Source organism: Myodes glareolus, chromosome 16 (genome assembly GCF_982192425.1).
Source record: "Myodes glareolus chromosome 16, mMyoGla1.1, whole genome shotgun sequence".
Taxonomy (NCBI): Eukaryota; Metazoa; Chordata; class Mammalia; order Rodentia; family Cricetidae; genus Myodes; species Myodes glareolus.
The window spans coordinates 73601970-73624354 of record NC_142041.1 but is presented as its reverse complement, the minus strand read 5'-3'; the positions used below and the strand labels follow the sequence as shown (position 1 = coordinate 73624354).

Sequence of the window (22385 nt, the reverse complement as noted above, 5' to 3'; positions counted from 1 at the left end):
TACAAAGAACTCAAGAAACTAGACATTAAAATTCTAAATAACTCAATTAAAAAACGGGGTACTGAACTGAACAGGGAATTGTCAACGGAAGAATTTCAAATGGCAGGGCTGAAGAGATGGCTCAGTGGTCAAGAACACTGGCTGCTCTATCAGAGGTTCTGAGTTCGGTTCCCAGCACCCACATGTTGGCTCATAACCATCTGTAATGAGATCTGGCGCCCTCTTCTGGCCTGTAGGTGGAACACTGTACACATAATAAATAAATCTTTTTTTTAAAAAAAGACTTCAGTTTAAAAAAAAAAAAAAGGATTTCAAATGGCCAAAAGATACTTAAGGACATGTTCAACTTCCTTAGCCATCAGGGAAATGCAAATCAAAACAACTCTGAGATACCATCTTACACCTGTCAGAATGGCTAAAATCAAAAACACCAATGATAACCTAAGCCGGAGAGGATGTGGAGAAAGGGGAACACTCACCCACTGCTGGTGGAAATGCAAACTCGTAAAACCACTTTGGTAATCAGTGTGGCCGTTTCTCAGAAAATTGGGAATCAACCTCAGAATCTAGCAATATCACTCTTGGGAATACAGCCAAGAGATGCCCAATCATACTACAAAAGCATTTGTTCAACTATGTTCATACCAGCATTATTTGTAATAGCCAGAACCTGGAAACAACCTAGATGCCCCTCAATGGAAAAATGCATAAAGAAAGTGTGGAATATATACACATTAGAGTACTATTTAGCGGTAAAAAACAATGACATCTTGAATTTTGCATGCAAATGGATGGAAGTAGAAAACACTATCCTGAGTGAGATAACCCAGACCCCAAAATATAAATATGGCATGTACTCACTCATTAGTGGATTTTAGCCATAAACAAAGGACACTGAGCCTATAGTTTGCGATTCAAGAGTACCTAAGTAATAAGGGGAACCCAAAGAAAAACATATATAGATCGTCCTGGAAACTGGAAGCAGACAAGATCGCCAGGCAAAAGTTGGGAGCATGGGGGTGCGGGTGGTGTGGGGGGAAGGGGTAAGGGGGAGAGAGAGGAGTGAGGGTTGGGGAGAGCTTGGGAGAGTGGGATGGTTGAGATGGAGGAAGGACTGATATGGTAGCAGAGAATTAGATATCTTAATTAAGGGAGGCATTGTGGGGTTGGCAAGAGGATTGACTCTAGAGCGGTTCCCAGGAGTCCACAGGGATGTCTCCATCTAGGACCCTGGGCAGTGAAGGAGAGGGTTCCTGAACTGGCTTTGTCCTGTAGTCAGACTGATGACTATCTTGAATGTCACCATAGAACTTTCGTCTGGTGACAGATGGAGACTGAGACAGAGACTCACATGGGAGTACTAGACTGAGCTCCCAAGGTCCAGTTGAAGAGCAGAAGGAGGGAGAATATGTCCAAAGAAGTCAAAACCATGAGGGGTTGGTCCACCCACTGAGACAGTGTGCCTGAACTAATGTGAGCTCACGAAAGCCAGCTGGACTGGAACTGAATGAGCATGTGATCAAACTGGATCCTCTGAATGTAGTTGACAATTGGGGCAGACTGAGAAACCAATGATAATGGCACCGGGATTTGTCTCTACTGCATGTACTGGCTTTTTGGGATGCACAACTTCCTGGGGAGGGCCTTGGACTTCCCACAGGGCAGGGTGTCGAAGAGCAGGGGAGGGTGTGTGGGAGAGCGAGAAGTGGGAGGAGGGGAGCAAGTGGGAATTTTGATTGGTATTATTTATAAAGTAATAAAAAAGAAATTTAATAAAAAAAGAAATCATTTCTTCAACTCTTTACCAAATCATGTTTGTAGTAGGTCCAACATCATCCTCAGTATTTTCAGCCAAAAGCCTAATTCCTGTTTTATTGCCTATAGCACTTTTATATCATGTTAAATAAAATACCTGAAATCGCCACCGACTTCAAGTGAAATAACTTAGTCATTATTCCCATTAACTATTATTTATATAAGACCGTTTTCTCTCTTGAGAGTTCTAAGGGTAACTCTACTTTCCACATTCTAATTGAGAGTGACTTTGGGTCTTTAAGACTTACTTATTTTTGTGTACATGAGTTGGTATGTGTTTACATGAATATGTGAATGTATGTTGAGGATGGATTAGGGCAGTGGATCCCTCAGAGCTGGAGTTATTGGCATTTATAGGGTGTGATAACCTGGCTTTTGCTATGTGGATAACAGTATCTGAACTCTAAGCCTCATGATTGTTCAGTGCTATTAACAGCTGAGCCAGCTTTCCAGCACCTCCCCGTCTTCTGGATAGATATCTTTCTGTTTAGTCCAGTATGGCAGAACATTCACCTTCCTGCCTCACCCTACACTAAGATTACAGGATAAGCAGATACTACTGTGCTTTCTGCCCTTGAACGCTTTTTGGTTGCTCATTTCTGAATCTTATACACCTTCATTTCTGTTTGCTTTTTTCCATTACTACTTGAAAATTAATGAAAAGTTCTTACATATTTTTGAATCATGTGGATCTCAAAAGTGTGGCCATATTGGAATATTTGCGTGATTGTTAGAATACCTTGGTTTGACCATTTTTCTTCTGAGGTGAAGTACCTGATGTCTGTACTGGCAGCACCAGGAACTCATTCTCATCAAGATGACAAAGCTGACTGATTTAAGCCCCAATGAATACGGAAGCAATAGCTGAGAACTTTCTCAAGGCAGTGGTAGACTACATTTACACTTTTTCCTTGTCACAACCAAAGGGAAATTCACAGAAGACTGCCAATATCGTGGACAAGTGCAAATGGGATCTAACTTTGCACTTAGTTCACAGGAGTTATTACTGAGAAATGACCCAAGTGGTGCCTGGGTGCAGGACAGCTTTGACAACGTGTTCTTCAGTAGTTATAGCATTAAAATGTGTAGTTTCTACTAATTTTCAAAAATCTAATTTTTTAACTATAATCATTTAATATTAATTTTTAAAGTAAATCTTAACTCACAGTACCTTTAAATTCGCACAATCAATATATTTCTGCTTCTCATTTGTTAGTTGTATTATTTCAGCTTGATGAGCTTCAACAATAGCATCAACTTGTTTCTTAAAAGCATCATCCATGCTTTGAAGCTTTTCTAGTGCATCCCTTTAAAAAAAAAAAAACAGGAGAAAATACCCCTATGCATATGGATACACAGATTAAGTGGGCTTTTTCTTAGGTGCAGTGGGAAGTCATCTGCAGACTGCTATTAATAACACTCTGCATCTTGAAATCAGAACCAGCCATTAAATTGTAATACCCATTTTTCATGGAAACTTCTATTTTACAAATTATTTTTAAAATAGATTTATATATTAAAAGGTAAATCCTTATTTCCCATTGAGTAATTTTTTAGAACGAATCTAAAAAATTGCAGTTAGCTATATAGTTTTTTTGCTTTCTTTTAAAATTATTTCTCTTCCTCAGTTTATGCAGGCTAATTGCCATTTAAATCTACATTGCTCTTGGCAGTCAAGTAACTATCTGAATTCCATTTACACCAAGCAAGATTTTATTCAGATAGTAACAGTAATGTTAGTAATAAAATGTACATATAATGATTACTATGTTTCAGGCACTATGCTATATGGAGAAATATATATTTATCAAGTTATTGGGGAGGGAACTATTACTTTCTATTTTATAGATGGCATGAAAATAATTTTCTTAGCAAATTAATTATGTCCGCCATGACTTTGGCATCCTTTTCTTTCTTTATATGTGTTTTACCAAGACCTTGCAGTATGTATGTTTAAAGGGATCCCACATCCTTCATGATTTAATGCTTACTTTTGCAGCTCAAGGCTTTTGTCTCTCTCTGCTTTAAGTTTCTTTTCCTTGTTTTCAAATTTTTCTTTGACTTCTTTTACTTGTGTTTCAAGATGACAGAGTAGTTCTCCTTTATCATGCCATTTCTGATTTAACGTGCTAAAAAGACAGAAAATAACTTTAAAAGCGAAAACCATGAAATCATTAGTCTAAAACTTTCTCAGTGGCAAGTATTATACAATACCTGTAAGCTTTTCTGATTTCTTCAAGTTCTAATTCCTTTGTTTTCAACTGTTGTTTTAGTTTTTCCTTTCTCTCATTGTGTCTTTCTAATTTTTCAATCACATTATCTAGTTGTGAACATTTTTCATTAAGTTGCTCTTGAGTACATTTTTCTACGAAAGTGATCTTTTCTTGTAATAATTTGATTTGCTCATCTTTTTCTTGTAAGCACTTTAAAAAAATCAGTAATTTATTTTAGATGTTGCATATGGTAAAAATTAAGACCTAAAAGGATATTGAACACAATATTATATATAATATTAAATTTTCTTGTCATGGCTAATCTTTTACAGATGCCTCATATTCTGTTATTTCCAAGGCAGGAAATAATAAGCCAGGCATTGTGCCACACGCCTTTAATCCCAGCACTCAAGGCAGTGGCAGGCAGATCTCTGTGAGTTTCAGGCTAGTTTGTTTCCTTGCCACCCAGGAATACATAGATACATAGACTCGGTCTCAAAAAACAGTAAAAACAACAACAACAACAAAAAAAAATTAAATTAAGATTCAAGTTAATAACTACCACATAGTACTTTTGAGTGCAAGGTGAAAAACTTAAAAAGAAAACATGATATTCTTTCTCTCTTTAAAATCTACAACAGTTAGCTGGTTGGTAGTGGTGTACACCTTTAGTCTCGGCACTCAGGACGCAGAGACAGGCGGATCTCTGTGAGCTTGAGGCCAGCCTGGGGTAAAGATAGCGTTCCAAAACAGGCTCCAAAGCTACAGGGAAACACTGTCTTGAAAAACAAAACAAAACAAAAAAACTCAAAAGCCCAAAACCAACCAACCAAAAAAAATCTACAATTGAAAATTAAAAATATAAATTATTATTTTTAGATCTGACACCAGCCTTTTTCCCCAAAAGAAAACATTAAGCTTACATCTTTTAATTTTCTGATGGTTTCAGTTTGGTCCTCGATGATTTTGCACTTTATTCTCAAGGCATCGCAGTCACTTTCGTGGCTTTTTCTCAGAGATTCATTCTCTCTGCATAAACTTTCAATTTGGGCTTCTAATTTCCCACGGCTCTGAGCTAGTGACGATCCTAAGAAACAAATGCCAGTTAGAAACAACACACCTTGGTAATTTTTGTAATTTATGAAAACCTAGCCTAATAAGGAGAAAAACAGAAAAATCGCATTTAAAATCCAAAGCATACAGTAATGCAAATCAGCAGGAAGGAAAGCTTTCTAAATATCTCAGCTGTTATAGACCCTGTTAGGTGAGACGGAGCAGACACACCACATTAGAAATTACTATAGAATAAACAAATAACACTTTGTTTCAAACAGTACCTAACAATTCAAAATTTCCAAGTTATTTGTAAATGTTGAGATACGGTTTTTAATTTTCCTTTGCTATGTAACAATCAGAAAAGGAACAAGACTAAGAATTTACCTACAATGTACAGTGGTTTTCATTCACACAAAATTTTACTTCTGTCCATGCAAAATACTGTAAATGTCACAAATATGAATACTCATTTTAGATGTTACTATTAATATAGAGCAGTAACAGCACAGTATCCTGCGAAAATATACAATTTTACTGTTTTTATATATTAATGAAAAATAAATTCAAATAGAAAACTAAAGGTATCAAAGCTACCATTTCCTCATCTGCTCTCGAGTCCTTTTCTTTCTCAGCTTCCAGAGCTGGGCACTTGTACTTCCATGCCTGGGCACTTTAACAACTTAACTGCTGAAGTGATTTCTTACTTCCTGAGAGGTGTGTGTTCCTCTCTGGCTGGTAAATGCGTATTTATTGCTTTCTCACAAGAGCTATTTTCCATCTAAAAACTTGGGACTTACCCTGATGTGCTAGTTCATGTCCCCATACTTTTCGTTCTGTCCTTAAACCATAGATCAGTGACTCCTTGGCTGCTAGCTCAGAAATAAGCTGCGTTTTTTCATGCTTAAGAATTTCTATTTGAATGCTCTTCTGCTTGTCATCTTCAATCAAAATTTCCAGAGTGTTGATTTGATTCTATATACCCCCAAAACACAAAATCACCAATTATTTCACTTAACTATAAACATTAAAATTATATACACAATAAATTTTTATTAAAGTACATTTCTTTTTTACATCTTTGAAAAAGAGCGCTTTAAGCAATTAAAAAGTAAATATTACCAAAATTTACACCAAGTTTTAAGACACATGCTATAAAGCAAATGTCATCATCTAAAAGGTTACTTTCTATAGCTTTTACTCTATAATTGTTAAAGAGAAAAACTGAACCTACAATTGTCAAAATTTCTCATGAAATATTTAAATTATCTATAACTTTACAAAAGTTGAGTTCTTAGGTGAAAGAATATAAATATTCATAGACATGAATTTAAAGGCTAATAATTAATACCAGTAACAAGTGGCACTTCTCAAACCTTAACACCTTTTGAGTATCACGTGCAACTGGTAACACCTTCATAAAAGTAAATTTACTTCAGTAATTTATTTACATATTTTATTTATTTTTTGAGACAGAGTATCATGTTTACTAAAAGGGTCTAGAACTCAACATGTAGACCAGGATGGACTCTAATTCAGAGATCCCTCTGACTGATTCTGTCTCCTAAGAGCTGGGCTGAAAGTGTGCATCACTATACCTGACACATTTAGATAGATATTTTGATGAAAGCAACATCATCTATGAAATCATTCATTTCACGAGGTATACTTTCATCAAGAATATCTCCAAATGAATCCTGAGTACCCCGAACTCCACTGCTCACACTTGAGGTGATGCGAAAGCTCCAAGGAAATGACACTCCAGACTCTTGCCTGTAAATTCGCTGCTGCTTCCTGTTTCAATTTGGAGACTTCTGAGAGTTTTGTCTTTTGTTCCTTCACCATACAGGTCAGATCTTTAATTAAAGATGATGATTCATTTTCTTTGCGTTGAGCCCAAATAAGAGCATGTTTGCTCTTGGCTAACTCAGTTGCAACATCTTCAAAGCCATCTTGAACCTATATTTCAAAATCATATTATAAACAACAGCTTCCCAAATAGAAAATATTGCTTCTAGAAACAGTTTACAATTTTCATTTAAAAACCTTGCATTTTAGCAAAACAAAAATCAGAGGTAGTTTGTTTCCATCTACTAATTCCCAGCAGATAAAACACAGACCCAAGGAGTTTGCTCCTCATTTGTTTAGTTACCCAAGAAACTAAGTAGTGAATGTAAGAACCGAGATTCATTTGTATGACACATATTCACTGAGCAATTGCTATAGGTCAGCCGCTGTTTGGCGCTGCAGTGTACTAATGGAGAAAACAGACTAAATTGCCTTGTAGTAGTTAGGGACTAGCAGTATACCAACAAGAAGAAACTATGCATCATGAAACTATATAGATGGCATAAGCTTAGAGGGATGTAAACTACTGTAAATGACATTGTTATTGAGAGGTTGCCAGCACACAACAAAGGATGCGAATGTACGTAGAGAAGGTGTTCTGGGCAGGAAGGTGCTTCCAGGAACAGTGTAATACATGGTGATAGGTGCAGCATAGGTAAAGGGGAAAATGGTAACAACATGAAGACAGCTACAACACAGAGTTCTGAATTGTTCTGAATAAAATGGAAGGGCAAATTAGTTGAGGAGTGGTATAACATCTAACTTACATGTTAATACAAAGTTGGTAAGACTATATTCTAAAAATAACACTACAAAAAGCTTGTAAGGTACTCATTATGGAGTATCAGAGAAAAAGGAGTCAATGTTGGCATTAGTTTTTGGCATAAGCACTTAGAAGACAGGGAATAGCATTAACAGAGATGGAAAGACTGTAAGATTCTAAAATGTGGCTCTCTTATCAATAGAGCTACACATCAATCCTTACATCTTTAAATCTTCTGGCTTCAACAGTTAAAGCAATACGGAATTCGTTTTCTAAATCCAAATACTGCTGGTTTAATATATCAATTTTTTCTTGGTATTCTTTTACTTCTTGCTCATGTTTTCTTTCTTCTTTGGACATTTCTTTAGCTAATGCATCCTGAAACTCTGCATCACTGAAAAACTCTCTAGTTTCAATTTCTTTCCTGGAATGGAAACCAAAGCAATGCAGTTCATGAAAATAAAAATTCAAAGGTCTTTAAATAGCCTTTAACATTTTGCATCACCTAAGGTTAATGGAAGATTAGTTCTTTGCTTTAAAACACAAAAATGTACAGACAGAGAAAGTTCATAGACTACTGTTTTAAAGAATACTGAGTAGTCTTACAATAGTTATTTGGAAGTTAACAGCTACCTCTACAGGATGGGCAATTTTTGTTAAGCTTGAAGAAATGTAGAAATAAGGTGCATTATTTATAAGAATCTTCTTTTCATGCTGACACCAAAGCCACACATTTGTTTTTCAGCTGCTATTTCTATAAGACTGAATTTAATAGAGGCGCAAATATGTTTTTTCATAATTTTTTTCTGATTTTAATCTTTTTTTAAACTACATTGATTGGCTGATAGATTACGTGTTATGTCATACATAGATGTCAGAGGACAACCTGCAGGAGTTGGTATTCCTTGTGTCACAAGGGTCCCAGGAACCATAATTTTCAGGCTTTGGTGTTAAGCCATGTTGCCAGCCCTCCATGAGTTAATTCTGTCAGACGTCACTAAATAGTCAATTGTTGGGTAGGAAGGAGGGTGGACAGAACCAGAAACTTTCTTTTATACTTATGAATATCAATATTGTGTTGACACGTTTCATTCACCTGTGTTCCTCTTCTTTCAATGCCAGTAGTTCATGAAGTTGTTGCACTTGCTCCTTTTCTTGGTGAAGAGAAGTTCGAAGTAAGTTTATTTCTCGATCAGCAGCGGAGGCTTTGAGCTCCACCTCTTGGATAAGTCTCATCTGAATGAGGTACAAATGATTACAACAGTCCCACAATCATCCCCCTGCCTCTAGATCTAAAGTCACTTGTCTCATTTGTGTGTCGTACACATGGTGACAGCACTTACAGTCACTGCTCTGCTTCTACTTTCTATGTGGTCAGTTTGTTTAAAGGTCAAGGGCAGTTTCATTAGTTTGAAAGAAAAGCCACAGGGCAGGCAAGCTGTAGACCCTGGCAGCTACCTGGAGCGGGGAGATAGCGAAGGGGAAAAGTCATGCCTTTTGAGTTAGGTACAGAGTCAAACAAGCAGACTGCCAGACACACAGTGAGTGGGTGAGTGAGAGTGCTCTGGGGCGTTCTGACGCTCAGAAGATCAGAGTCTGAGAGAAAAGGGAAAGTCCTTATACAGAGAAGCTGGCAGACCTAAGAGCTTCGAGAGCGAGCAAGGAGCTTCACGGCCACCCCTGCAACTACCGGCTTGTATTTTATGGCAGCTTCTCTAAATGTTGATTAAATGGCATAACTTGATAACTGAGCTCTTTTCAAACTTTACTGAATTAAGAATGATATTGTCAGACAAAGTTGAAGCATCAAATATACTGACACCAATTATTATTGATTTGCATCACATGTTTTGACAGATTCCATGGCAAAAGCATGAAAGTGAAAACTCTTTCAAGTACCTTATAGATTTGAAAGCTATCTCTCAAAAATATGAGCCTACCTACCTGCAATATTTCTGACAATTCTTACAAATGCTTTATGTATTGGTAGAATAAAGAGATAATCCGCAGGCTATATGAATGCTATATTAAAAACAACAGTGACTTAATTTCTGCATAGAGCCTAGTATCTTTTGAGTTTACTATACTATTCAATTAGGTTCGGGGAGGAAGCCATGAACCCACATCATAGATTCATTCAGATACCTGTGCCTGCTGCTGCTGTGCTTTCTGCTTCTCCATTTTTTCCAATGCCTTTTCCAGGGTTCTCAAGTGTTTGATGTGATCTTCCTGTTGATATTGTGCTTTCATTAGTTCAATAGTTAGCTTTTTAACTTCATTTTGAAGTCTGTGAACTATAATTTCAAGTTGAGCCTTGGAATGTCTCTCCTTAAAAATAACATCCTTTAGCCTAAAGCATAAATTATATATGCAATCGTAAGAATGTTATATGTACAAAAATAATGAAAATTGTAAAAAAATGTTAAGGCTTAAAATAGTGATCAGTATCTGAAATAATATATGCATTTGTCCTGACTCTGAAACTAATGTTTTGCTGTAACAGAAAAACATTGGTCATAAATTAAAGAAACTTGGATAAACTATTATTATTATTATCACAGCAATACTTTACCCCTAATGTGTTTCAATTCTGGGCTAGATGTGAAGTTTTTAAAAGCATTCAGTATAAATAAGGTATAGTCACCGCCCTCAAGGGAGATCAGTATCAGAGGAGATAAATAATTTAAGATTCAGAATCAAGAAGATATTAATACCATTTGGCTTTTAGAAAAAGGTGGTAGAACAATTATTTCTAGTTTTGGTAGCTGACAGAATATTAATGGCACACCATTTACTAAGTAAAGAATACAGAGTAAGAAGCAAGATGCTCCTTTCTCAGGATGGGCCGACCTGAAAACACACAAAACATAGGAAAGGCACTTCTGCTAACTCATTAGACCAACAAGTCTATTGTCCAAGGAGGTTGGAAGAATAAAGATACTATAATAATGAGATTCACGTTGTTGACATAACATTACTCATAGTATGACCCCTAGTCTTCAGACTAGGTGATGGATACGAGGTACACACAAGAACATCAAGAGCTGTGAGGCATTAATCTCAAGATACCAAACAAACATGGGTGTAGATAAAAGCGGAGTCAGAACAACTGAGACTGTCTTCTCTAGAGAGCAAAGAACATGGACCATTGACATCAGGTACAAACGAGAGATTGGATAGAGCTAGAAAGGAAGTGTGTTCCAAACATCCCAAATTCAATGAAATCTGGTGAGCAGTTGAGATTAGCTTCTTAAGTGTATTTAATTAATACCTATATTATGAAATAAAACAAAAAATATTCACATATAGCCCCAAACAAGAGACAAAGTATGCCCCACCAGGCCTGGAGGTCCACACCTGTATTCCACGTGCCTGGGAGGCAGAGACAGGTAAAGAAAGCTCTTTTGAGTTCAAGGTCAGACTACTCTACTTAGTGATCTCCAGTCCAGCCAGAGCTATGTAGTGACATGCTGCCTCAAAAACTCAATACAACACAACCAAGCCAAGCCAAACCAAACAAAAAAATTGTCAACACTAAAAGGAATTTCAACTATAATGCAAAGGAAATAAAATGCAATAAAACAACCCCTAAAACAGCTTGGTTTTATTTTGAAGAGGAATCCTGTCCTCTATAGTATCCCTGTGACTCATTCTGGATCTCTATAAACCTGTCATGTAACAGGGCTCTTTTCTTGAAGATATCTGAGCCTTATTCCCTTTCCTATGCCATTCACTCATTTCCTGACTGGGATTTTTATCGGAGGCCACAAGTATTACGCAGTAAATGTACAGCTGACAGGTTCATAAAGGTAGACCCGCAAGAGTACAACTTATGGGGCATCTGTTTTGCAGAGCCTGGTGGGCACTTGTCTTTTGGATAAGCTGCTGCCAATTCTCTAAAATCTTGTGAAATCATGGTGGTTCTCCTTTCAAAAACAGTATTCACCCAAAAATATTTCAGCACCATACAGGCAACAGAATGACCTTTCCATTCCCCACACCATGAGGTTTTAGAAAGACAACATTCATTCTTTGTTCTAACAGTCAAATTTACACAGTGTCAATTCCACAAAACTGCTTGCTAACAGATCACATAGAAATTTCTATAGAAGACAGGCACTGTTCAGGAAGGTAGTATGCCCCAGCCTTACCAGACAGACAGGTCTGGGTGTGGGTGAGGTCCAGGTTCAGGGATGTTTAGTAACTTTGTCTAATGCTTTGGAATGTCAGGTCTTTCCCCTTGGATGCTGGTTCTTTCCTACGCGGTGTCACCTGGGGAGTATTACTGACTTATCAGGATCTACCTGCCCTTTTTGTGATTTTGATATACATATTATCATTGCCCTTGCCTATAGAATTTCCCAACTACAGAAACCTCCTGAAGACCACCCTTTCTTCTTTTTCTTCTTGTTGCTTCTTCATGCAAAGGAATACAGAACATGTAGCAGTAATGTACTTGAGTTAATTTTATTTTTTTTTAACCCTCAGATTTTTTGCTTGCCTTAAACATCCATTCTGAGCCATGAGGGGTGCTGAGGCTGGAACTCTAGGCCCCTGGTAGGTTCTCTTCCATATATTCAGTACAGTGATCCCGCAAACACAAGTAAGGCAGGAAACTGACAGAAGTACTCACGTAAGTGTCAAAATGTGCAGCTACAAAGTTTCTCACTGTAGATGTGTAAGGTGGTTTCTTTTTTCCTATCACACAGGTACAACACACAAAACAAGCAGGTAGGACAGGAGTTTGTTTTTTAAGTATCAGTATTATAAAACCAAATGTCTAAAATTAATTAGGGATCAGGTTGGAAACAGTGTACCTCGATTTAATATTCAGAAGAGATTTTTTGTTGTTGTTCTTTTTTGCTTGTTTGTTTTTTGAGACAGGGCTTCTCTGTGGCTTTGGAGCCTGTCATGGAACTAGCTTTTGTAGACCAGGCTGGCCTCGAACTCAAAGAAATCCACCTGCCTCTGCCTCCCGAGTGCTGGGATTAAAGGCGTGTGCCACTGCTGCCCAGCTTTCAGAAGAGATTTTATAGGAGGAATTATCCATTCTACAGACACAACACTAGTAGCAACTTCCCAATCCACTTATGACCAATAGCAAGTCTGGAGGCCTAGTGTTTTTGTAGAGATAAGAAAAACAAACACAACAAAAATAAAAACCAACCAACCAACCAAATAAACAAAAACCCGAAAGGAACTCTAGAAAAGAAACTTAATAACTATTTCAGAAAAGGGATCATGTCAGAATTAACTATAGAAATCAATGTATTTTCACATAATGAAATAAGATAGAGTAACATTAAATAAAGTACTGGGGTAAAAATAAAAACCCCCAGACAAACAGGAGACAGACTAGACAAGAAAAAATAAGAAAAGAATTAGGAAACTTGGGCTATGTGGTACTACCAAAGCTAGCAGAAAGTTAGTATATAAAAAGAGACTAGGATTCATAAACCTCAAAGAGAAATTTGCCAGCAAGTCACCCGACCCCACAGTCTCATCTCATTGTTTATGTCTAATACTCACCTGTCTGACACTTCCCAGTACAAGTGGTCAACTACATGTGCCCAAAATTCCCCATTTATGTAACAAGAATGCACTAAATCTTAAACTCAAGTGAAAGTCAAATGTATTCATTCCCCCTAATTTTTCCCGGTTCCAAGTCTAGTAATCTTCAGGCTCTGAGGGATATCCTTAAGGGCATATTTTGTCTTACCTGTCTGTGGTAATGAGAGCCAGGCTGTGAACATCTTTTTTCTCACTTGCTTGCTTAAGCAGCTCATCAATATAATCCATAAGTTTTTTTTCAGCTTGCTCAGCTTTCCACCTCATCTCTCTCTCTTGGTCTAACTGTTCCAAGAGGGACTAAAAAAAAACAGCAACGCTTCATGAATTTGAAAAGTTACTTAACTTCTCACTGCCTCAGTCTTTTCATTTATTTTATAATAAGAGTACCTGCTGTAAAAAGCTACGGTGAGAGTTAATGAACTCAAAGCACACAGAATAGCACAGGGTACACAATCGTAACAATGAATAGTTAGTTGCTAGGGTCATGACAGTTATAGAAGGCAATCCAACTATTAGAACATTTTTTTTTTACAGAGCATAGTAGAATAACCAGTACTCCAACATATAAAATGAGAGCAAGTTATCTAATACAATCAGCAAGTCTTGAATTTTTAAAATATTTTAAGCATCTCTGAATGCTTTTCCAAAACTGGGTTTTAGGACAACCAACAGGAAAGTTACACAGAATACTTCTTTGAGAAAACATGGAGATTTATCTTTATATTTGAAACGCTACAGTATCGCCCTTAAACTAGAAACTATTTCTTTGGGAAAAAGGAGCTGGAAAATTCCTAATAGATACTCCTTCAAAAGAATGGAGCATCATTTCAACTAATCTCATCTTTAGCAAATGTAAAAGCAGTAATATTACACAAAGTCTGGAAATCAGGAAGCATAAAAGAAGTCAATTCCCATCAGTGATAAAACCACAAACATGGCTAACTTTCTAGGATTTTATATTTAAGTTTTTCTTAACTTTCTAAACCATACCCGGTAAGTGTTGTCGTCCGAGACACTTTTGTCTACTTTATTTATGTCAGTCTTCTGCTCGTCTAAGTCTCTTAAAACATTGCAGTTAACTAAAGACGATCTTACATATAAATCTTTAAAGTAAGGCTGTCTCATTTTGCGATTACAACTGCAAAGAATAAAACGCAGAGAAAAATCCAAAGTACAGTTTTCCAATACAAACACCTCTAGTTACATATGTAAGTAATATTTTTATAAAACATGTCAAGTAAGGGGCTGAAGAGATGGGTCAGTGGTTAAGAGCATTAGATCCCCTTCCAGAGGATCTGGGTTCAATTTCCAGTACCCACATGGCACAACGGTACAACAATTTGTGACCCCAGTTCCAGGGGATCTGATGCCCTCTTCTGCTCATTAGTGGGCACCAGGACACGCTACAGACATACATGCAGGTAAAACACTCACACCTATACAATAAATAATTTTTTAAAGAAAAAATGTATTAAGTAAGGTAATAGTTACTTGGACAAGCTAATTCATAAATTTCACAATGGATGTGCTTTGTTGACTCACTATTTATAGTCAAGAATTTTAAAAAAGATTATGATTTTATATGTGTAGTCTTTCAACATATTCAAGATGAAATAGACTATGATTATCTAATATTAAATTTGAAAAGATGATTTAAATACCTTATGGTACTTAAAAGTTTAAACTTGACACAGTATAGCATAATAAACAGATTCTATCAGTAGTATTAAGAAGTATATTCTTACTATTAAGAGGACTGAGTGAGTTTTATACATGATACTATAATTGGATCACTATAAAGAATTTAAATAACAAACATATAAGAAAAGAATTATGCAGGCAAAAAGTGTAGTCTTTTTAAAATAACTGTCATGGTTGATATCCCTGCAATGGAAATACAGACATCAAATTTCTAAATCCTCATGTCAAAAACATAATCATTACATTTGCCTCTGACCCTTGCTTAGTTGGTACTGGTTAGATAGGCCTTCCGGCTAGATGAGCCTACATATAGAGTAGAAACTTGTCAGGAGAACTCAAGTGTATTAGCCTTTCTTCTCACTGTAAGTAATATAGTAGCATTTTGGTATTTGTATTAATTTCTCAATTTGATAAGTACAAAGAGAAAGCAATCTTTTATATGAATACACCATTCTTAAAGTTTCTGCAGGGATTGGTTCCAAAACCACCCTCAAATAACAAAATATCTTAATGCTCAAGTCCATTATATAAAATGGCATTGGCATAGCATTTTTATATATAACATGCATATGTGAGTATATATCAAGTTGTATAACTAATTTTTATATCCAATACAATATCTGCCATAATACCTAATATAATCTATTTATTATACTACATTATTTAGAAAATAATTATAACACAAAACAGTTTGTGAATGTTCAATCAGAAGCAATTAATTTTAAATCTAGTAAATAGTTCATGTCAGTAAACATGTAATTCTTTGGATTGATTTTATTTGTTCAGTAGTGGGTTAAATCCATGGATGCAGACACTGTAGTACTGGGGGCAAGGGTTAGGTTTATGCCCTAAAATTTGATGATAAAACTGACAGGCTTATCATCGTGAGACAGTAAGACGTCAGTCAGCTACTCCAGCCTTCGTCACCTCATTTGCTCTTTAAGACCAAGCATGTACCTTACGAATGCACCGTTGTTTTTATTGTGATGCTTAATAGTTTGAATAGTTCTGGCATAGTATGGGATTTTTGCTCTTCTAGGAATTCTTCGACTGTACTCTTTTCTGTTCCCATAGTCACTTTCAGAAGTCATGTCTGTGTCTCTTTTTGGTCCGAGGTCTTTCTCGGGAACATTATCTATTAAAGAATTAGAAGTCTAAGAACATAAAAAAAGAAACAAAGATATAAAGCCTGTTAAAAGTTCTGCTCAGTATAATTAAAATTTAGAGCCTTCTTAAATATTAAGACATTTTATAAGACTAAAGATTTATAAATTGTATCTTTGAATCTGAAGGCAAGAAATTCAGTTCTGGCCCAGAAAGAAAAAAAGAGCTTTCAGCAGCTCAAATCTGTTACAGACAATTATAAACTCTGGGAAAATGAAAAAGAAACAAAACAAAAATAGAAGTTAAAACTAAAGACATCAAAGTGATAAAAAGGTAAGACTAGTCTACATGGCAGCTGATACTTGCAAAATGGACCAGAAAAGACAATGTTTCAATTTGAGACTATCAGTTTTCTACGGAGAAACTATAATAGCCAAATATAAAAAGTAAAGACTTTTGAGTTAAAAACTAGAGGAAATAAAAGGCAATTTCTAAAAACAAATGAAATATGAACTGATACTTGATACGTTTTTTTTAGACAAAATTAGAGTTTAAGTTAAATCAAATTAATGCTAAATACAAGAATGCCAACATTTTTTAGAAGACTCCAACAGAATCTAAGACACATAACATTCAGTGTCCAGGATATATTCCAAAAGAGCTAAAAGGAAGATTTACAATGAAAAAGGCACTTGAGAGCAAGGTACGATGGTATATGCTTGTAATCCCAGAGCTCCAGAAGCAGAGGTAAGACATCGAGGTCAGTCTGGGTTACAGAGTTAGGACCTCAAATAAAGTAAACCAAGGAAGGGAAACTAGAACTCTGATCAACCGCTATTAGGGACACAGAATGTTCCAGCATCTCCTACCCAAAAGGTAAGATAGGGATAAGCAACATGTAGGTACACACCAAAGAGAAATCAAAACTTGACTATAAAGCTCATAATCATATATCATAGCCAAACATCTATTAACTGATGCTACAGCAATACAAGTACTGATACTCATGAAGGAAGGCAACAAAGAAAATGAGTGAAAAAAAAACATATTCCACAGTTTTCTACCACTGTCACTATATGTAATCCTGTATCTGTAAAGAAAACAAAAATAGAGATATAGTCAATATGATGTTTTTGGTTGGTCAACTTAGGTATAATTTCTACTTCATACTTTCTTAACTACCTTTTCTTTAATAAACATATTAGCCGTCAGAAAAATAAAAATAAAATTACTTCATTGAGAAGCTGTAAGATTTGATCATCTAATTTCTGAAGTTTCATTTCATTCTGAAAATCGTTTTCATGATTAATTTTTTCTGGTTCAGAAGATGGACACACAGATAAGAGCGAGGTCAAAACATTATCTTCTGGTGTGCTGGTGAACTGCTCCAAAGGAGGTAATACGTCCATGGGTGGTGCTGCCATTGGCACCACCATACTGTCAACGACCTATGGCACAGAAACAAACCCGACCCTTGAAATTCATATTCTGATCCATTAACACTTGAAGGTATCTTTTTATTTTTTTTAAGAAAAACCACCAATACTCTACCTCATCCTCACTTATATTCAGGGGGGAATCAGATGAAACTAAGTTATCCAAAAGTCCTTCGAAGCACTGTAGGCGTGATGAGTTTATTTCTTCCAAGTTTACTGGCTCACCAAATATGTTCTTGCAATCTAAGATCCTCAGCTGTGGCAAAGTCTGGAGAATGATTGCTCGGTACCCTTGGAAACAGAGTTCAAAACCAAAGCATAAATACTTTAAGAGATTATTTCTAGAACAAACCAAGCTAGTAGGTATACAATGCCTGAACAATAAAGTCAGTCTGATGAAGGAATAAACATTATGTACTCAGCATCTTCAACACGCAATCAGTAAATACAAAAGAGGCAAAGCATCCCCCCCATCCCATACCAAACACTATTCCTGGTATAGTCAAATCACTGAAACCATCTGGTCTGAAAAATTACCTTAAGATTATAAATGTATGAAATCAACAGCATTTTACTCTGAGAAGGAAGATAAGCAGTTCTTTTGTTTATATTAATATGACCATCATAAGAAAAAAATGGTAATTGGAGTGGTGGAATTCTCCATAGTGAGATATTAGTGAAATATCCCACCTTTTCTTCTTAATGACACGTAATATTAGGATATGCAAAAGCAACTATTTAAGACAAAAATATTCACGTTTCTTAAGAATTAAACAAGAAAACTGCCAAATTAACATTACAATGGTATGCAACCCAACAGAAACATTAAATTTTACTCAAGTAATTCCTTCACTTTCTTTTTTTATTAATATTAAAAGTGTAAAGGCATTTGGGCTGCATGAATGTCTGTTCATGTGTGTGCCTGGTTCCTACTTTAAAGGAAGTCAGAAATGGAGTTACAGACAGTTGTGAGTCATCATGTAGGTACTGGAATTGAACTCAGATCCTCTCAAAAAGTAGCCAGTGCTCTTAATCACTGAGCCAGCCATCTACCTAATTCCTCAACCAATTTCTTTCTCTTTCTCTCCCTCCTTTTTATTTTTAAACATGTGTAGGTCAAGGAACAGCTTGTGAGAGTCATTTCTCTTCTTATACCATGTAGGTTTTAGGAACTTAACTCCAGGTCATCAGGATGGTGACAGGCTACATCATCTCACTAATCCCTCAAGTAATTTCAATACTAAATATTTCTCAGAAGGTTCAATTAATTGGTTGGAAAGACCTCAAAAGAGAGATAGAGATCTAGCAAATCAGTGATTGAACTTTTTTTAAAGATTTATTTTATGCATTTGAGTATTGGTTTTATGTATGCATGTACCACATGCATTCCTGGTGACCACAGAGGTGAAGAAACTGTATTGAAATGAAATTCAAGTTATGAACGGTTGGTGGGCCACCATGCGGGTGCTGTGAAATGAACATATAAGTTTAAGTTTTCAAAAGCCACAATTAATAATGTAATCAATTCATATAGTGCATAACTGCAATCCCAGCACTTAGAGAGTGGAGGGAGGGTTCATGGTTACCCTCCACTACATATCAAATTTGAAGCCAACCTGAACTAAAAAAGATACTGTCTCAGGAGGGGAGAGGAAGGAAGGAAGGAAAGATGGAAGGAAGGAAGGAAAGAAGAAAGGAAGGAAGGAAGAAAGGAAGGAAGGAAGGAAGGAAGGAAGGAAGGAAGGAAGGAAGGAAGGAAGGAAGCCAGTTTATTCTCTATACTTTTAACAAAGAAGCAATTTAGGGTTATTTTCCAATAAATTCTTTATATTTTTCTAAACATACTAAAACAAACAAACAAAAAGCAAAAACCTAAAACTGCAAAGCTTAAGACTGAAATGAAAGTGGGTCATGAACACCAAATTCAGGAAATAGACGCTTTTACATTTAAGTGTTAGAAAAGCATCGTAGTAAATTAACTACTACCTACCTGGTACAAGACAGATCGGATTACCTTCTCCATCTTTCTCTAAAATAAGATTGGTTAGGAAGTGCAGGCCCACTGTGCACTGAAGTAAGTGATGGATACTATCTATACAGTTACTATGTAGGTCAATATATCTAAGTTTATACTTCAGTCCATGAAGAGGCATCAACCCTGCAACAGTGGGAGAAAAAAAAAAGTTTTTAAAGACACCAGCATATGAGAATTAGTGAAATTTTGTTAGTTCTAACTGGTAATCCTAAGAATTTTGAAATTTTATTAGTTATATCCCTTTAATAAAAAGCAGATAACAATTTCAAAACCTTCTTAGACATGCTGACCACGACTTTAATTTTTAAGATACAAGTCCCTGCAATCCTTCATGTCTATATTGTGCAATGTAGTAGTAGTCATTAGTTGCTTTTATTTAAATTAAAATTTGATTAAATATTCAGTCCCTTGCCCCACCAGTCATATTTCATGTCAATATTCACACCTGGCTACTGGCAGCCACACAAGAAGGCACCAGATATAGAAAGTTTCCAGCACTGTCGGAGGTTTTACTGTAACTACCTCTTTCTATGTGACTACAGTGGTTAACTACTTAAGATTAAGCACATCCTCCTAAAGTAGGTTTTCCTCACTTTAGCTTTTTCTGCTACTGATCATCCTCTTCTTTATCTCTACTTTTGACATGGGTATGGTTTTGGAAGCAACAATGTTTTTGATAGTAGTACATCATTTGGATAAAACCCTTGGTCAAAACATCACTATTATTTGGAGTTTCTCAACACTGAGCTAAGTCCTAACACACTGTAAAGCTTAAACCTTATAGAAATATAAGCACATCTACTTACCACTAAGATCATTTATATTATTGTAAGACAAATTCAGTCTAGTCAGATTAACCAGTGCTTCAAGTCCTAAAAATGAGGGGGAGGATAACACAGCTTTTATAAGGTTTAAATAAAGAGACATAGCACCATTTCAGATTGATAGCAGTGAAATCAACTGCTGTTTTATGGGAAAATAAAAAATTCATAGTAGGTTTTATGGTCAATTTTCAAAAGTTTATGATTCTATTAATTCCTTTCATTGTAAGAAAACAAATACACATAATTTTCTTTATTTTCATTTACACAAAATACCACATATAATAGTTTACAAACCTTCTACTCTTGTGATCAAATTGCAGGATAAGTTTAAAGTGCATAGCTTTGTCAGTGTGTTTAGTCCTTCAATTTGACTTATTTGATTAGATGACAGATCTAAATGTCGTAGGTTCCAAATGTGATCAATGGATGTGATCTTGGAGATGTGATTACAATGCAGATTGATGGCGTGAAGGGATGAATCTAAAGATAACTCTGATATACTATAAAAGAAAATGTTATAAAACATATTTTAAAAGCATGACCAAATAGTTAAAATTAATCAAGTAGCATGATTATAATGAATACATTGTCTACTCACTTTAGAAAAAAGTCCTTCCTATTTTTTCCTTGCAATATTTTATTACTTACCACGCATACTAGCATTTTGGTCCATTTATACAAATACAGAAAGATGAGGAACTCTGGGTACTTTCAGCTTGCATATGCAAAGCCACTGTCGTATAGAGTAAAGGGAGATTTCAACAGTCAGTAAGTAGAAAGGCTCCTAAACGCTAGCATGTATCTCTGATTTTCTTCTTTTGTGTGTGTGTGTGTGTGTGTGTGTATATATATATATATATTAAGAACTTCATTCAAGTTTTTATACATATGTATTTTAATCATATTTACTTTCTCTCACCTCTTCCCAATCCATTCCCTCTTCCTTTCCTACTCATCTTTGTCCATTTTGGTTTGTTTCCACAACCAAGGCCAAACTGAGCTGCCCAAATATCCTTGGATGTGTAGTCTTCTACTAGAGTATGGACAGAGACTACTCAGACCATAATCACACAGAAACTTTATCAATTACAGCACTGCTTTGCCAATTACTCAGGCATATTCTTAGCTAACTATCTTAAATTAATCCATTTCTATTAACCTGTGTATCGCCACATGCTGTGGCTTACCAGAGAGGTTCCAGTGGTTGTGGCATCTTTCTCATTGGCAGCTACATGGTATCTCCTTGACTCTGCTTACTTTCTCCATCTCTGTTCTGATTTCCCATCTGGCCATACTCTGCTAAGTCTTTAGCCAAAACAGCTTTATTCATTAACCAATAAAAGCAACACATATACAGAAAGACATCCCACAGCATCTGTAGACTTATTAGGGGTGGTGGCATTCTTAGAGAAAATTGACCCTTCCTCTTCTCATAGTTAAGAATGAGCAACTGCAGCCTTTAAAGCTGTTCCCTTTTCTCATTTAATTTTCACAACTCTTAAGCAGTTGGTGCATGTTTATGGCAATTAATCAGACCAACAGACATAAATCGACCTGACATAAATCAAGATTATATGCATGAGCTTCTAACTTTAATTACTTTAAGGTCTGTGATAACTAGTTAGTCTAGAATTTAGTTGATATCTAAGAAAATCACCAATTATTGCTCTTCCTGGTGGGAAGGCTCTTGTCTGTTCTAACTGCAAGTTACAACACATTTCCTCTAAACAGAAACCGTCTCTCTACCCCCTCAATTACCACTTATAAGTGGAACTTGCATAGCAGAACACAGCAATAGTTCCATTGAACTACAGTGCACAGAGCAGATGTGCTGGATGGATGCAGCAGGAACAGCACAGCAACAGTGACAGTCGTGCTGGCGACCATGAAGCTGCAGGGAACCTACGAACTAACTGGCAGCAAGCAAACACTTTCAAACCTCAAACCACCAATTTCTAAAGATGCCTGTTTGACATATTTGCCAGTTATCAAGCTTCTATCATTTACAGAATTATTCAGGGC

General features: G+C 36.1%; 1 protein-coding gene across 4 annotated transcripts in view; it reads right to left on the bottom strand.

Annotated features, from left to right (window-relative positions):
* Lrrcc1 (leucine rich repeat and coiled-coil centrosomal protein 1) overlaps positions 1-22385 on the bottom strand; it is a 40302-nt gene that overhangs the window by 15699 nt on the left and 2218 nt on the right. For 2 of the 4 annotated variants that reach the window (XM_048420070.3, XM_048420069.3), the window contains exons 2-18: positions 20658-20863; positions 20346-20411; positions 19495-19662; positions 17620-17795; positions 17301-17516; positions 15922-16118; positions 14254-14401; positions 13412-13560; positions 9838-10042; positions 8789-8928; positions 7915-8116; positions 6855-7040; positions 5882-6056; positions 4952-5115; positions 4030-4238; positions 3807-3944; positions 2987-3122 (exon numbers count right to left, since the gene is read on the bottom strand). In XM_048420070.3, coding sequence (XP_048276027.1) covers positions 2987-3122; positions 3807-3944; positions 4030-4238; positions 4952-5115; positions 5882-6056; positions 6855-7040; positions 7915-8116; positions 8789-8928; positions 9838-10042; positions 13412-13560; positions 14254-14401; positions 15922-16118; positions 17301-17516; positions 17620-17795; positions 19495-19662; positions 20346-20411; positions 20658-20863 — 2881 coding nt within the window. Of the gene's footprint in view, positions 1-2986; positions 3123-3806; positions 3945-4029; positions 4293-4951; positions 5116-5881; positions 6057-6854; positions 7041-7914; positions 8117-8788; positions 8929-9837; positions 10043-13411; positions 13561-14253; positions 14402-15921; positions 16119-17300; positions 17517-17619; positions 17796-19494; positions 19663-20345; positions 20412-20657; positions 20864-22385 lie in introns of those variants that run through there. The other 2 variants (XM_048420071.3, XM_048420072.3) reach the window with 2 other exon arrangements.